Genomic DNA, 15,773 nt, shown 5'->3' on the forward strand with positions numbered 1-15,773 from the left:
GCGAGTTCCTCTTTGCTTCCTGCATCTCCACAATCTCCACACCACATCCGGGGATCCATTCACTGGGGCCTCTCATGCTGGGGAGAAAAGGTTAGGTACGAAGCCGCATCCGCGGTTACCGCGGATGCGGGAGGGGACCGTTGCCCAACATCGTAATTTGAAAAGCGGTGTTTGTCGTTGGAGGCAAGCGGCTGACTCACCAAAACATGAGTTCAACTGAAGATGGCCTGTCAACGTCACACAACAGAAGTAGGAAGGTCAAGAACAGCCCTACTACGACCAGCCGTTGGAGGGCCCGGCATGGGGCTCTAGAGACCGAACCTGGATTGCACAGCAGTCGCGGTTTTGGGACTCCTCGGCTGCCCCGCGAACTGTGCGTGCCGTGCCAGCAGCGCAGTTTCTGGCAGGCGGGGCAAATGCATGACAGCACAGTAACCCCGCCGGTCCGGTGCAACGCCGTGGGCGCCTATCATTGGCTGTAAAGATCCCGGGAATGGCCGAGCGCCCTCGTGCAGCTGCAAGAAGGCCTCTCTTCGACGTCAGATGCAGGCGTATTCCCACTTTGATCTTGACCATGTCGAGCGACTCGAGGCCTAATCATCCACGTTTTCTCATAATTATTGTTCTAGCGTCTACCCATCTTCGCACCAATCTAAAACTGAAGGAGGTACCAATGTGACAAAGATTTAGCGAGTCGAACAACCGCAACCGAAGAAGCAAGGATACCTAAATCGACAGCGCGCGGGGCGGCGAGACAATTGACCGTTGCCGCGACACTTAGCTTTTGAATCGACCCCCCTCGAGAAATACCAAACTGCGATCCCTTCCCCCAAACCAAACGCCCCCGAAAGTTACAAAGGTGACCGATCGAGAATCAGCCCCGAGCGAAGAGCAAGCGATCGCACCAACACTGGACCATTGGCATTTCCCCCCGAAGCTTTCCCCATCCCTCGACAACCCGCCAATCCTTCCATTGGCACGCGGGGCCACAAACAGCACCATGTCGTCCCAACGCCCCTTCTTCCTCTCCACCTTCTTTGCCGCCTTCCGCCAGCAAACGCCCGCCTCGCTCACAAGCGCGAGCGCGTCTACCCAGCAGCCCAACAAACACACCACGCAGAGCTCAGCCTCGACACAACAGACCTCGGCAGCAACACCGCGGACGATATCCTCAACGACGGCAGCGTCTGCATCACCGCAAGCAACTTCCCCACAACCACGGTCGGGGGGCGTAATGAGCCAGCTCCCGCTACACTCTCCTCGGCACCACCACCACAACCACCATCACAGCACTGGCGTTCCCATACCCCAACCCCCTGGGCACCACGATAGCCACGGCCGTAGGCGAGGAAGTGATAGCAGCAGCGAGGGATTTAGGGATGCATTGGGGGCAGAGAAGTTGTACATCGGGGGGCGGACGGCGGCTGGGGAGGAGAGATTCTTCAAGCTGGGGGTTGTACGGAGGGTCAGGAGTGGGGACAGGTTGAGCTTGGACCGGCTGAGTCTTTAAGGCTGGCGATGGATGAGGATGGGGCCGGGGCCGGGACGGGGTGCGGATAACATCGCGCTTTCTGGATCACCGGGCCGACGACGTTAACGACAACTGCATTCTTGATTGAAGGGAATAGGCGGCTTCAATCCGCGTTTCACAGTAGCGGCGTTGGGGTACGATAACAGCCGATGGCACATAACGGTACATAACTGGGTTTGGGTCGGATGCATGAGGGTTTGGAAAATATTGTGCAATAGGGCATAGATGTCAATGACAACGTGAGGAAAACCACAGAAACACACATACACAAATACGCAACAGGCGCGAACAACTTGTATTTCTATCTGCAATGCCAATCCCATCTCCCAAAATCTATTGACCCCTTCGAGTGCGTGATCGACGCAGCCAGCCTCGCAGGACGGTGTAACCAAAGAGAACAAACTAGGGCTAAGAACCCCAAAAACAAGACAGACATCCCCAAGCCACTGAATCGGGCGCCCCCCCGCACACAGCACCCCCCCATCAACCCCCCATCAACCCCCAACCAACCCCCCAAAACCAACCCCGCGCACCCACCTCCCTAAGTAAGGTAGGTACCTGCTACCTACCACATAAACCTCTGCACCCTCCCCCCATCCCCCACCGCCCCATCCTCCCCCCGCCAATAAAACCCCCAAAACAAAAACACATACATCGTCACCCCATTCATCACCGCAAACCACACCGTCTCCAGCACCAGCCGTCCGTCCGCGACGGGCCCCCAGCGCCCGGTCAGCCACGCTGATAGGCGTGTTATCGCCGGGGCGCCGTGTGTTGGTGGTGTGGTGGAGCGCGGGATGAGTAGGCGGTAGAAGATCCAGGGGAGGATGAAGTAGCGCGGTTCGACGAGGGGGGCGGTGATTAGGGAGAGGGTGGTGGTGAGGAGCCAGAGGAGGGTTGTGCTTGTTGCGGGGGGGAGGGGTGTGGCGTCGGTTGTAGGTTGGTGGGCGGGTGGTTTGGTGGTGGTGGTGGTGGTGGTGGGTGGTTGTTGCTGCTGCTGTGATTGGGGTTGTGGTGATGGTTGTTGTGTGGCGTGGCCGGGCTGGGCCAGCTGGTCCCATACTAGCCAGCGGCAGAGGGTGTAGGCGGCGACGAGGGAGAGGCGGATGGCGTTGGAGCGGCGGATGGTGTACCGGAAGACGTAGAACATGTAGTGTCGGTTGTCGGCGAGGGTGAAGGGGTGGATGATGGTGTTGTACTTGACAATGGCGAGGGAAAGGACGATGGTGAGAAGAGTGTACGGGAGAGAGATGAGCGCTGCTCGCTTTGAAGTTAATGAGAGGAGGGATTTTAGGTACTGCATCGGACGCGCGATGCCTGACAGGGCTGATGGAACAATGAGAGGGGCGGAGAAGAAGGCGAATAGCGGCCAGATGTAGAGCATTTGCGCCAGGTGGATGGTGGCGATGTGGTTGGACTTGTCTCCTGGGCGGTGTTAGCAGGCGCCCGGAATGATGTCTGGATAAGACGTACCGAGCACTACACCCCCATTCCAGGCCACGAAGCCGGCGAATAGCGCGAGGATGCTGATGTGCGGCCAAATCTGACGAAGGACTTTGACCGGATTGAGCAGAGCGGTTGTGCCGAGTGTCAGAAGGCAGAAGAGCCAGGCTAAACAGTCAGCAGATATCACCACTCATGGGATGAAACCCTTACCTTCGGGAGTGGACTGTGTTAGGGGTGGATCATGAAGCTTTGTGAGGTATTGCTGCGAGCCAGGTACAACCGTTCTGAGAACATGCGCAGCTTCAAGGCCACCCATGTACACGACAACCCAAAAGACATTGGTTTGCCGCATGAACAATGCCCAAACACCCAAGAACATTGTCCAAAGGTCATTGCCGAGGGTAGGAGGTTGGGGTGCCAATCGGAGTAGATGGTTGCGGTAGGCAACGAGCACAACCATCGTCGACACGACGTCCGTGTAGTATAAGGCCGAGAAGAAGAAAAGGACCGGAAAGAAGGCGACGTTCAAGCCCGTAAAGTATGAGTCAAACGAGGCACTCGTGGGCGGCGGCTTGCCCGCTCGCTCGGCTGCCCGAACCTCACTTAGGTGGCGGCATTGAGCTGCAAGCAGGGCGATGAGAACCGCGAAAAGGTTGGTAGACCGGAGACTCGAAGGAGTGCATTCAGAAAAGCCCCTTAGCTTGTGGTACGCTACAGATATTAGATAACTGTTTAACAGTCACATTAGCAGCTATCAAAGCGAACGACCGACAAAATATTCTCACAGTCCCGGAGGGGTGGTGATTTTGTCATCCCAGTGCCAAAAACGCCCCTCGCAGTACGTTTGGGCCTGCGGGATATGAAAGACCTCATCCTGAGGATAGTTAGAATGCAGACCAGGCTTCAAAGGTAGGGATGAGACGTACGAGGTACGGCTCAGGGACATATTTGTTCACAAGAGCAAGCCAGAACCGGGAAGCTAGAGCGATGATGAAAAACCCGGTTGCCACGGTTGAGTTTATGTTGAAGAGGGGCGACGATGTGCCCTTGAGACGCGGAGTTTGGTGCTCGGGGACTACAAGACGACCCACGACCAGGGCGAGTAAAAGAGCTTGGAGCACATCGCTCAGGGGCCCTTGGCGGAGGGCTTGGATGACCTCCATGGTGATCAAGGGGAAACGATGGGCAGTTATAAAAATGGGCTGGCGGCCATTGTATCTTTACGATTCCGATCTTGATCTTATGGTGGGCTATTCTCGCAGCCAAAGCCCCTCGGTCCTCGACTGTCGGGTGGTGTAAGTTGTGAAGTGATGTCGAGTCTAAGATGTGGTTGTGGGCCAGTAATTACATGTGTCAAACTCAGCCAGATGGCCCGTGCGTTCAGACTCAGCGCCTGGTCCTCTGATACCCTGATACCAAGGACCGCATCAAAAACATTGCCAGGGGCGATAGTTTACAGTTCTGAAGGGTAGCATCACATTGGGTAGAGATCTCATCTATAAGGTTTTATTGTATACACGATCCTGTTACACCGGCGTTCCAACGTTCTTGGGAGTCTCTGCCCTGGCCGCCAAACCCACGCTCAGCCCAACAAATCTGGTTTAGAACGGCTGCGATCAAATGGTTAGTAAGTGGACTGTTTGGATAGGAATGACAACTTACGTTGTCTGCGGGGTGAATCTCGCGAACCGGAAAGCGCGGGCCGAGGACCGGGATCTTCTATCGTGGGGTTAGCAAATTGTGCCTGGCCTGCATCGGTTTCGAGGCCGACGTACCTGAAGGATGTCCTGCTGGATCCGGGGAATGCCAGAGCCTAGAAAGATAACGGCCACGAGGGCAACACCGCCGAACATGCCCGCCTTGACGCCGCTAGAGCTACAGTTAGCCTCGTCAAACCGTCCTCCTTGTCCTAGCAATTGTTGCCAACACCACGCCCAAAATTTCTTTCCCGGCAACAAGACTCGTCATGAAGAGTACATCCCGCAGGCCTCGGTCAAGTCCACCAGCCATCCACACCCAACAACCTCATGGTCCCTCCTTTTGTGTATGCCAAACAAGTCGCAGACTTACGTCTTAAGGAAGGTCTTCGTTGTGATGCCGGCGAAGTGGGATTGGTAAAAGTACCTTGGAAACCGTCAGCGCCCGTTTTGTGGTTGTCCTTGGCCCCCCCAGACCGCAGCCACGACCGTGCGCCGCTCTTCGTTCGTGGTGTCTCGTGGGGTGTTGCTGGTGGGCTGCAGCCGGCTGCTGAAGGGTTGTGTGTGCTTACTTCGGGCCGTAGGGGCTCTTGTACTCGGGGAAGGCAGGGGCCCGGCGGGGAGCAGTCTGGTACAATCGGTTAGCCGATGATCGGTGTTTGCGATGTGCTGTTTCCAGGTCGGCGTAAGAGGAACATGGGGAGGGATGTCTGTCGGGGGCAATTGTTGTAACGTACGGGGAACGGCATCGTGGCGGCGGCGACAAAAAAGAGCGAGCGGCTGCTTCAATGGCTGCGAAACAATCTTTGAGTTGCAGATTCGATGTTGCGTTTCGCGCGAGTTTCTGGCCGGAGAAACCCGGAGTTGTTGTGGCCTGAGGCCCCAATCATCGAGTCATGGTTTCGGCCAGAGCCGTGGGGCATCTGGGGGACTGGGACTCGCAAGTGGGTGATAAAAAAACAGGTCCATGCAATTTGATCCTACAAAAAATTCCCCTCTCATCACACCAAAATAAGCAACAGCCTCAACACCATAAAACAAAGTCATTTGCAATCCCAATTCTATCTTATGATGAGCCATTGCCATTGTTGTTGAAGACAGAGATGGGGCTTCCTATCTAACAATAGTATCACATTTATTCTATTTACAAACGTTGTGATTGACGACGTAGTTGCCGTCGAAAACAAGGCATACCCCCTGAACGCTGGTGTTGATGTGATGCAATATTTTGTAGCAAGAGCGGGGCGCTAGCTGTATTTAGCATGGGGTGACTGGGTCAATGGACCTGTTTTTTTGTCACCCACTTTTAACTCGCTATTCGCACGGTGCAATGGTTGCCTTATTAGGCATACGAAGCCTCATATCACCTTGGCTGGCGAGTTAGCAGCCCCACAATTGGTTTACTTAAGCAGCGACCACCATTCCCATTGTTCGATGGCATTTCATTCACACACACGACACTCAAGAAACCCGCTGTGACCTGTATCTCTCTGAACGTCATTTATACCCACAGATTTACGACGCGATTTTCATCTATCCTACGCGGTATATGCATTCATTCAATATGGAGACCAATTTGGACGGCTGTTTCGAGCGAGTCGAAAAGACCCTCGGCAGTATGATTGACAGTCTCGCAAAGAACAACCCATCACAAAAGCTGGCCGAGGAACTACTCGCGGCCGAAGCAGAACTCTCCAAGTCGTTGAAATTACTCGAGACACATCAAAACAACAATGCACGGCTGCAGCAGCTGAGGCAGGAGACTTCGCTTCATGACACCCAGCTCAAGGACATCATGAGCTCTCTGTGGAACATGCGCAGAGAGCTGAAGGCCGTACCCACAACCAGCAACCCCCCCCCCGGCCCCAAACACCAATTCACCACATCTGAACTCCTCGCCTACGCCCGCCGCATCAGCCGTAACACCCTCCCACTACCAGGCGTCACCAACGGCGTCGACATGACCCCGACCCAGTTCTCCGCCTCACTCACCGAACCCGAAGACTCTTTCCGGCTCCAATTCCAGCCCACGCAAACCCAAACTCCCACCAACAGCTTCAACCTCAGCTTCAACGGCACCGTCAGCACCCCCATCGGGCTCAGCGCGCCCACCCCCACAACCACCAACGACACGCAACCCAGCACACAACTCCCCCCCTCCCAGCAACCACCGCCCAAAACCGCCCCGGCCGACGACAAGCTCCCAGCACACCTCAAACCCGCCGTCAACCCCCTGCACGACGCAGCCTTCCACCCGTGGCCGACGGAGGGACAGATCCGGACCGGCGCGCTGGCGGCGCTGCAGCGGCTGGTGGACGCGGGGATCGAGCCGCGCGGGTATGACCCGGCGGAGCAGGAGCGGCGGCGCGTGGCGGAGGAGAAGGCGCGGCGCGAGGCGGAGGAGCGGGCGCGCTTGGAACGGGAGGAGGCGGAGAGGAAGGGGCGGGAGGAGAGGGAGCGCATGGCGAGGGAGCGGGAGGCGGCGAGGTTAAGGAATGCGGGCGGGGCGGATGGGGATGGCGAGAGGAGGGAGAGCGTGGCGGTGGCGAGGCCGAAGCCGAAGCAGTTTACGTTTTTGGGGGCGGATGATGATGAGGATGATGAGGATGAGGACGATTAGAAATCGGGCGTGGAGACGGTGTGGGGTGAGGAGGGGTTGGGGTTGGGATTTGCGACGGGGCCTGAGTCTGGATTTGGGTCTGGGTCTAGGTCAGGGTCTGGGTCTGGGTCTGGGTGGTTTGGGTCGGAGCCAGAGCCAGAGCCGGAGCGAGAGCTAGAGCCGGAACCGGAAGTGGTGTTAATAAAGCCGCGGACGCCAGAGTTGCTGGGTCCCGAACCGGATCTGGGATTGATACAGCTGGTGACAGAGGATATATCCGACCCGCGGCTGGCGCCAGAGTCAGAGTCGGTGTTGATAAAGCCGCGGCTGCCAGAGCTGCCGGCACCAGAGCTAGAGTTGGGATTGATACAGCCCGTGACAGAGGAGATATCGAGACCGGCACCGGAGCCGGAGTTGGAGTCGACGTTGTTAAAACCTCGGACACCAGAGTTACCGGAGCCAGAGCTGGACCCAGAGCCGGAGTTGGAGTCAGATCTGGAGTTGATACAGTGGATGACAGAGGATTTACCCGAGCCGGAACCGGAGCCAGAACCAGAGTCGGTGTTGATACAACCGCGGACGCCACAGTTGCTGGAGTTGGAGCAAGAGTTGGGATTAATACAGCCGGTGACAGAGTCTGGGTTTGGGAATGGGAATTGGTCTCCGTCTGGGTCTGTGTCGGAGCCGGAGTTGCAGTCGATGTTGTCAGACTCGCGGACGCCAGAGTCGCCAGAGCCGGAACCGGAGCCTGATTTGGGCTTGATACAGCCGGTAGAGGATATATCGAACCCGGAGTCGGAGCCGGAGCAGGAGACGGAGTTGCAGTTACCGGTGTTGTTAAACCCGCGCACCCCAGAGTTGCCAGAGTCTGAGCCTGAACCGGAGTCCGGAGCCGGATTTGCGATTGATAGAGCCGATGGCAGAGGATATATCAAAACCAGGTAATTGTGGAGGTGAAGGTACAGCTTGGAACTCCCAGAGTGCATCGAGTTCGCCGCCTCTTCCAGCGATGGATGAGCAGGATCTGGGGATACCGGAACCGGTTCAAATGGTACTGGGGCGGGGGCTGGGGACACCACCCCTGCCGAGATCACCACCTGTTCCGATCATGGAGAAGAAGGATCCGGAGATGCCACAACGGGCGGGGACAGTGCGGGGACTGGAGACACCTGACCCTTCAAGGTCGCCACCTGATCTGATAATGGAGAAGAGCCCGGAGATATCACGACAGGCCGGAAGAGTGCTGGGACTGCGGACACCTGCCCTTTCAACGTCACCGCCTAATCTGGCGATGGAGGCAGCAGCCCTTTCAAGATCGCCGCCCATTCCGGTGAAGGAGAAACACCCAGAAATACCTCAACCGGCGCCGGTAGTATTGGGGTTGGAGACGCCAGCCCCTTCAAGGTCGCCATCCCTTCCGGTGATGGAGGAGAAGCCCCCGGAAAGACCGCAACGAGCGCCAGTAGTGCTGGGGTTGGGAACACCGGAACCCCCGAGGTCGCCATCTCCCACGTTAGAAGAAGAAACGACACTAGAAACACCAAAGGCACTACGTGCGACGGCGAAGCGGCGAGAGGCACCCGAGGCCTCGACGTTGCCAGATATCACGGAAACGGAACCGGAAACGGAAACAGAAACGGGGACAGAGACGTCGAGCTGGTCCCCCGGGTCGACAGAATCGGAAGACGTGGACTGAGAGCCGCCAGAGGCGGATTTACTGGGGCGTGGAGAATCTGTCCCATGGAAACAATGATACTCGCGGGTTGGTTGTTACGTGATCGGAGACAGATAATACCAAGCCAAAAAACAGCAGGCCCTGGGGAAGATGGGACGAGCAGCAATTAGGGACCGGTGGGGGCGCACGTGAAACAAAAAAACCACGCATACCTTTCTGACGGGTCGAGGTTAATTCTGCCGGGGATAGAAATAAGCATGATAGACATGTCTGGGTTCATTGCCCAGCGGCCATAGACAAAACATCAATCACAGTTAGGGGGTGAGATGATTATCCAAGGTTGCATATGCCCTCCTTCAGCCCTAGTCAACCGATAATAGGAGGCTGCTTTCAAGTCTAATATAAATCTTGCCCGCTCCAAGAAGGCTGAAAATACTACAATTCCTCTGCCATAGCTCCAGCGCTCATTTTGTGGTGTTACATAAAAGAGTTCTAAATCGCATCCAATCGACGAAAATCCGCCGCCCACCGATCCCCATTCCCCACTTCCGTCTAATCGATCTTGATGGAGGCGTAAATCTTGCGGACAAACAGCCAGCTGGAAAAGAAACCGATCGATCCTATGCCGGACATTAGCATGACTATGCATAAATATTTGTGGAAAGGGAAGAAACCTACCAGTCAAGATAAAGAACAGGAACGAGATCAGCAGGCTGTACCCGATGTACAGCACGCTGCCCGCAAACCCGCCCAGTGACAGCTTGCTGACCCAGTAGATGACGGCGTTGAGGAAGATGTATCCTGAGGTGGTGCCGGCGGCCAGGAAGGCGCGCCACTGCCAGTTGTAGTTCTCGGCGCACAGCAGGAAGTACACCATGAGCACGGTGACGGCGGCGCAGGTCATGATCATGAGGCCGTAGCACAGGAAGAGAAAGCCGAACATGTAGTAGATCTTGCTGAACCATATGGAACTCATGATGAAGTACAGCTCGACGAAGATGGCGCCGAACGGCAGCAGGCCGACGAGCAGCATGCTGGGGACGGGCTTGAGGTAGGTGGTGACGGGCGGGATCTGGCGCGGGATCTGGTTGGTGCGGACGGGCGGCTCGAGGGCGGCGGCGCGGAAGCCGACCCAGGAGCCGGCGCACGAGAGTGGTACGCTGATGAGGAACCAGATGAGAACGATGACGAGCATGGTGGTGAACGGCACGGCGCCCGAGGAGCTCTTGGCCCAGAGGAAGAGGTCCAGGAGGAAGAAGGAGGAGAACACGATGCCCGGGACGAGGACCGGGGTCAGGATGATGCAGAGCTTCCACTTGTCGCCCTGGAACGACTTGTACATGCGCGAGGACGTGTAGCCGCCGACAAAGCCAAGGATCGTGTAGAGCAGAATCACGATGGTGCCGAGGGAGCCCCGGTTGGATGGGGAAAGGAAGCCCAGAAGAGCAAGGGCAATGGTGACCCCCGTCATCACGAAGAGCTGGGCGCCGTTGCCGACAAGGACGGAGAGGAGAAGGGGGTGCTTAGGCGTCCGGAAAACATCACCATGGACGAGCTTCCAGCCGGAGTCCTCTTGCACGCCGTCCTCCATAAGTGCCGATGTGCCCGAAAGGTCCTCGAGGTTGAGCTGATCGAGTCGGTTGTAGCGGGCGATATCCTTCTTGAGGGCGCGGACAAGGACGGACATGACGGTGAGCACTAAGAAGACGACGATTACGGCCGAGTTGATGAGCGAGAACCAGTGAATCTTGGGGTCGAAAACGTGGAGGTACTTGTCCCAACGAGTAGCCCAGGCTGTCTTGGAGGGAACCCAGTAGACGCCGTAGGTGAATTGGACCTCGGTAGCGCCGGCTTCATTCAGGATAACGGGGTCCAAGTCCGCGTTGCACGCCTGTCCGTCAATGGGCCCTTTGTATTTCTTCGACTCGGGTTGAACGATGACGCCCACCACCCGGTACAGCTCTTGGCTCCCCGGAACTTCGTGATACTCGATGATGATGTCGTAGTGATTGTTGAACAGGACCTGGTCGCCATCCCCAGTATGTTGACCGAGAAGGAAGCCGGGGTTGTAGAACTCGGTTCCTGACTGCTCGTCTATAATCTTTTGGCCAGCCGGGAGACCGTCGACGAGCCAGTTGAGGCTGATGCCGGACCGGATCCGCTGGTTGACGAACCCGGCGGCCTCTTTCTGGTATGTTGTCTTGCAAAGCGCTTTGCAGCTCTCGTTGCTTGCCATCTTGAGCTCGAACGGCGAAGTTTTTATCCTATCACCAAACAATATGCCGCCCAAGCTAGAGCCGACATCCTTGGGCCCATCTGGCGGGACGCAGAACTGGAATAGCGGGTGGTAGTAGTCGTAAGACACAACCGAGTGAAGCATCGCGTCGGGGCCTGCGACGGGCCGAATCGCGTTGACATTGAGAGGGACTAGTTGGTCTCTTGCATATGCTGCGGGCGCGACTCCGGGGAGGTAGAAGGCGGATACGAGCTGCGGCGCGGCCAGCAGCGTAGCGAGGAACGGCGCCGAGGGCGCGATTGTTCGTAGTTGCATGATGGATGTGTATGAATATCGTGCGTGTTTCTGTCAGGAAAGAAGTTAGGACATTGGAAACTACGGAAGAAAACATGGGAGGTTTTCGGTGACTGCTACGCAACGGGACTCGGGGGGGCCACAGCCAGGTACAGCCGAGGGGCCCCCAGGTAGTAGTGGTTGTGTACGTACAGATTACTCTGGTTGCGCTTCGGCCCACCCCGAAGGATCCGCGTTATCGCAGGGAATAAAGCATGCGGGAGTCGTGAATTGGGCGGCAGCTGTATCTCGGGACGCTTGAAATAGAGCCCAGAAGTTGGTATTTTGCGTCGTGCAGTTCCGTGACATTTGCCAGAGAATGGCAACTTGTCGTCTTCAGGATGCAGTCGCACCTCGAGTGAGACAAAGAACGAATTGTCTTGGCCCGTGCAGCGCAGCTCTTGCAATGGCCCCCACCGAACCCACTTCTGAGCCGGGATTTTTAGCTGGACTTGGCAGCCTTGCAGGAACCACAAAAAAGTTTCTGGAGGGCGCCATCAAAGATTTTGTTGCCCGATTCAAGAGCAAGCCTCGATTCGACATAAACGTCAATTCGGCCTAAACCAGCCATGGCGGCGCCAGCAACTCTACCAGCCTTGCTGGACTCCCTTACCAAGTCTATCACCACCACCCTCGAGGTAGCACCGAAACTTGCCGGCGCCGAGCTTCCCAAAGACGGCATCTCACTTCTTGACGTCAAGAACGAACTCTTGCTCGCATACCTACAGAACCTCGTCTTCCTCATCCTCCTCAAACTACGCCAGGCAAGAAATGGAGACTCGAGCAATGACGCGGGAGATCAAAATCTCGACGACCTCGTCGTCTCGAAACTCGTGGAACTAAGACTCTACCTCGAGAAGGGAGCGCGGCCTTTGGAAGACAAACTTCGGTTTCAAATCGACAAGGTACTTCGCGCGGCTGACGATGCGGAACGAAATGCCAAGGCTGCCGAGGAAGCAGCAAAGTCCGATGGACACGGGTCCGAGTCTGAGTCCGGCAGCGAGGAAGGCGAGTCCGACGAAGAGGAGGACGACCAAGGTGCTGTGGATGGGCGGAAGATTGCGGACCTCCAGCATCGCCCCAACCTCGGTGGGTTCCAGCGCCCGGCAGCCGCGGTATATTCTGGCAAAGAGACGGACGCGTCTGGTGTGTACCGGCCGCCTAAGATTGCGCCAGTGGTTATGCCAACCACGGAACGGCGCGAGAAGGCTGAGCGCAGGGTGGGCAAATCTGCCACGCTTGACGAGTTTATTGTGGATGAAATGTCGACCGCGCCAATTGCCGAGCCCAGTATCGGCACCACGATTGTGAACTTTGGCCGCAAGGTCAAGACGGCCTCGGAGCGTCGCAAGGAAGACGAGCGCCGCGAGTTCGAAGAAACGAACTTTGTCCGTCTACCGAAGGAGAGCAAGAAGGATCGCGCGAAGAGGGCCAAGCAGGAGGGTGGCAGTCGGCGGATGAACTTTGGCGGCGAGGAATGGCGGGACCTCAGCGAGGGTGTGGACCGCATCAGCCGGTTGACCCAGGGCAAGCGCACGGGAGGCGGCACCAAGGCTTTGTTGGAGAAGAGCCGCAAGCGAGGGATAGACACTACGGACGGACCCCGTGGAAACGGGGCAAATATGGGCGAGAGATATCAAAAGCGGCTCAAGGTTGTGGAGAGTGGGCGTGGCACAAGAGGCAAGGGTCGTTAAAGAACCACGATCCCAGCAAATCAAATCAATTTCCGTTCAACAAACGCCACAACCATGATCCATACCAATCGCCGGGTTTCTAACATACTTTTCGCAAGATCGTACATCATCACCTACATCCATTACAAGCTGAGACCAACATCCTCGCCAGTAGTTTCCTCGCGCATGCCAAGTCCATTGCGGATCCTGTCCTCAGCCGCCACCACATTCTTCGGGAGCATGAAGCCGAGCCCAAAGAAGACAAACAATGCCCACTTCCACCGGAACGGGTTGAACGCGACGCAGAAGGAAAACCACCAAACAAGCTCGAGGTAAGTGAAAAATTCGAATGGCCCAACCGGCGACGCCATCTTGAACAGTCTCGTCATGTCGATCCACCGCTTCATCCAAAAGGGGTTCGGCCGAGTCAAGGGGTCTACCAAGAACATGAGGAGGATGCGCGTGTAGATCCCGATATGCCAGTTGCCCACAGTCCCGATGGCGTTCATGTAGGTGCAATTGATGCACGAAATGGACGGGTGATTGGGCGGGAAGGTCTGCAGGTACCAATTCGGCGGTTCGTACGGCTTCTCGAAGCAGGTGTCGGGTAAGAAGTCTAGCTTCGGACGGGCGAACCCTGTGGCCATAACCACGACATCACCCTCGATCACATCTTTTTGGCCCGGCCCACCCGCCGCAACCCCCTTGGCGCGCCGGTTGATCTTGACGCCATCCTCGGTAAACCCCTCGATGTCGCAGCGAATCCACTCGGCCTTCTTCGACCGCAGCTTGTCCATGATATCCGAATTGACCATTGGCGTGTCTGTGAAGATGCCCTTGTTAGCGGGGGCTAGGTCCTCCAGATCACGATAAAACATCTTGCGCAGCAGCAGCTCGGGGATCCAGCTCAGGAAGGTCTCCTGCCCAAAAATATTCATCGCCAACAGCATGTTCCAGAGCGGATTCCGCGGGATGATCCACTTGTCGCTGCGCGCCAGGATGTAGATCTTCTTCGCGCCCTCTTCATGCGCAAACTCGAGCGCCTCCACCGCGCTGGCGCCGCCTCCAATGATGATCATAGTCTTATCCTTAGACGAGCAGGACCCCGTCAAACGGCTGGAGTGGTGGATCTCGCCACGGAAGTTGTCCATGCCCGGCATGCGCGGGACCTTGGGCTCGCCGCACGTGCCGATGGCCGCGATGACGCCGTCGAAGCGGCCGAGCGAGGCGTCGTTGACGACCCAGCGGCCGCGCTCGTCCTGGTAGACGCGGTCGATCTTGGTGTTGAAGCGGGTGCGGTCGTTGAGGCTGTAGCGGCGCCACAGCTCGCGCACCTGGCTGAGGATCTGCTGGCGGTCCGGGTAGCCGCGCTCCCACTTCACGGACGGGTGGAAGCGGTACATGACGGAGTGGATTTGTAGGGATGAGGTGTTGTTGACGCGGCTCCAGATGCCGCCCAGCTCGTCCTCGCTGCCGGCCTCGAAGAGCGTCACGTCGAACCCGTGTCCGATGCAGTGCGCCGCGCTGGTCACGCCTGTGATGCCGGCGCCGATGACGGCTATTTTGGGGCGGCTGAGCCGCGTTTTGGGTCCGGGCGGGTTGGGCGAGAGGATCTTGTCCGTGAGCCATTGGAAGAGTTGGAAGAGGAAGAGGAAGGGGTGGATGATGGGGTTGTACACCCGCGATTGGGACGCCATTTTTGCGGGTTTTCGGCCGAGTATGAGTGACTATTTCCCGAGACGTGTTTCCAAGCCTCGACAGTATTCTGAGAAGAAGAGAAGCAAATATCCCTTCAGGTTGTGCCACCCGACCTTTTTTGTTCATCGACGTTCCCGTCCCTGCCAAGGCGAGTGGGAGAACGGTCATGACGTCACTTGATGCACGTCTTCGGCATGTGAAAACGGTTTTGCGGGAATTTCCGACACCTGGACCCATGTGCTTCAACGGATATGTTGATTTGTCCCTGCTTTGAATGGTGCTCTGAAGAGGCGAAGAGACATATTTAGAAGTGCTTTTCTATATTTCCCACAATTTACACGGCATTCTTTGGAGGTGGTGGTAGTGGGGCATATGAGCATACCGTTGTGAGATCTGCTATAGCTACATTCCCCTCACCAGTCGACCTCAACATGGTTCATACCATCCCATACCAAGTTATAGATTTTCTTCCTCTCTCCCATATCTCCATGTCAAACCCCGGCCACCTTAAACATTTTCTTCTCATGAGTACATACCCATCCAACCCGTGACTTCCCCTTAACCCCTCAAGCCCTCGGATCCCAATCACTATCCACCTCCTCCATCAACCCCAACTGCTTCACCACCTCGGCCCCCAAAATCCGCTCCAACGGCACCAACTTGAAGCTCGCCTCCTCACTCGTGCCCTTCCCCCCCGCCAACTCATTCGCATCATCATGCACCACAACCAACCCCTTCGGGAAACCTGTCCTCCAACCCCGTCCCCACCGCCGCCACCCCATCCGTATTCGTCACCCCATCCACCCCGGCCTCTCCGCGTCTCCAATCGTAAACGCCATCACAAACTCATGCGGCGCCTTCCGCCTATACACATTATACGCACTT

General features: G+C 56.8%; 8 protein-coding genes across 8 annotated transcripts in view; 3 read left to right on the plus strand and 5 right to left on the minus strand.

Annotated features, from left to right (window-relative positions):
• Window positions 1-1,249: 1,249 nt before the first annotated feature.
• Window positions 1,250-4,140, minus strand: CHGG_04010 (uncharacterized protein; the record flags this gene model as incomplete). Its single annotated transcript, XM_001223223.1, has 5 exons — window positions 1,250-1,571; window positions 2,185-2,953; window positions 3,005-3,085; window positions 3,188-3,677; window positions 3,904-4,140. 5 exons carry the CDS (start codon window positions 4,138-4,140, stop codon window positions 1,250-1,252), a joined length of 1,899 nt encoding a protein of 632 aa, XP_001223224.1.
• Window positions 4,141-4,578: 438 nt separating this feature from the next.
• On the minus strand, window positions 4,579-5,423 carry CHGG_04011 (uncharacterized protein; the record flags this gene model as incomplete). The annotated part of the gene is made up of 6 exons (XM_001223224.1): window positions 4,579-4,587; window positions 4,640-4,696; window positions 4,753-4,846; window positions 5,048-5,101; window positions 5,247-5,302; window positions 5,412-5,423. 6 exons carry the CDS (start codon window positions 5,421-5,423, stop codon window positions 4,579-4,581), a joined length of 282 nt encoding a protein of 93 aa, XP_001223225.1.
• Window positions 5,424-6,238: 815 nt separating this feature from the next.
• On the plus strand, window positions 6,239-7,294 carry CHGG_04012 (uncharacterized protein; the record flags this gene model as incomplete). Its single annotated transcript, XM_001223225.1, has 1 exon — window positions 6,239-7,294. The coding sequence occupies one exon, from the start codon at window positions 6,239-6,241 to the stop codon at window positions 7,292-7,294; it is 1,056 nt and encodes a 351-aa protein (XP_001223226.1).
• A 492-nt stretch (window positions 7,295-7,786) lies between these two features.
• Window positions 7,787-8,969, plus strand: CHGG_04013 (uncharacterized protein; the record flags this gene model as incomplete). Its single annotated transcript, XM_001223226.1, has 2 exons — window positions 7,787-8,109; window positions 8,255-8,969. The coding sequence occupies 2 exons, from the start codon at window positions 7,787-7,789 to the stop codon at window positions 8,967-8,969; spliced, it is 1,038 nt and encodes a 345-aa protein (XP_001223227.1).
• Window positions 8,970-9,500: 531 nt separating this feature from the next.
• CHGG_04014 (uncharacterized protein) lies at window positions 9,501-11,499 on the minus strand (the record flags this gene model as incomplete). Its single annotated transcript, XM_001223227.1, has 2 exons — window positions 9,501-9,568; window positions 9,627-11,499. 2 exons carry the CDS (start codon window positions 11,497-11,499, stop codon window positions 9,501-9,503), a joined length of 1,941 nt encoding a protein of 646 aa, XP_001223228.1.
• Window positions 11,500-12,086: 587 nt separating this feature from the next.
• CHGG_04015 (uncharacterized protein) lies at window positions 12,087-13,211 on the plus strand (the record flags this gene model as incomplete). Its single annotated transcript, XM_001223228.1, has 1 exon — window positions 12,087-13,211. The coding sequence occupies one exon, from the start codon at window positions 12,087-12,089 to the stop codon at window positions 13,209-13,211; it is 1,125 nt and encodes a 374-aa protein (XP_001223229.1).
• A 122-nt stretch (window positions 13,212-13,333) lies between these two features.
• On the minus strand, window positions 13,334-14,887 carry CHGG_04016 (uncharacterized protein; the record flags this gene model as incomplete). Its single annotated transcript, XM_001223229.1, has 1 exon — window positions 13,334-14,887. One exon carries the CDS (start codon window positions 14,885-14,887, stop codon window positions 13,334-13,336), a length of 1,554 nt encoding a protein of 517 aa, XP_001223230.1.
• A 567-nt stretch (window positions 14,888-15,454) lies between these two features.
• The window catches only part of CHGG_04017 (uncharacterized protein), a gene marked incomplete at both ends in the record, with an annotated part of 2,460 nt that continues 2,141 nt past the window's right edge, over window positions 15,455-15,773 (minus strand). The window contains one exon of the mRNA XM_001223230.1: window positions 15,455-15,589. Coding sequence (XP_001223231.1) covers window positions 15,455-15,589 — 135 coding nt within the window. The remainder of the gene's footprint in view (window positions 15,590-15,773) is intronic.

The sequence above is a fragment of the Chaetomium globosum genome, genomic scaffold (assembly GCF_000143365.1).
Source record: "Chaetomium globosum CBS 148.51 scaffold_4 genomic scaffold, whole genome shotgun sequence".
Classification (NCBI taxonomy): Eukaryota; Fungi; Ascomycota; class Sordariomycetes; order Sordariales; family Chaetomiaceae; genus Chaetomium; species Chaetomium globosum.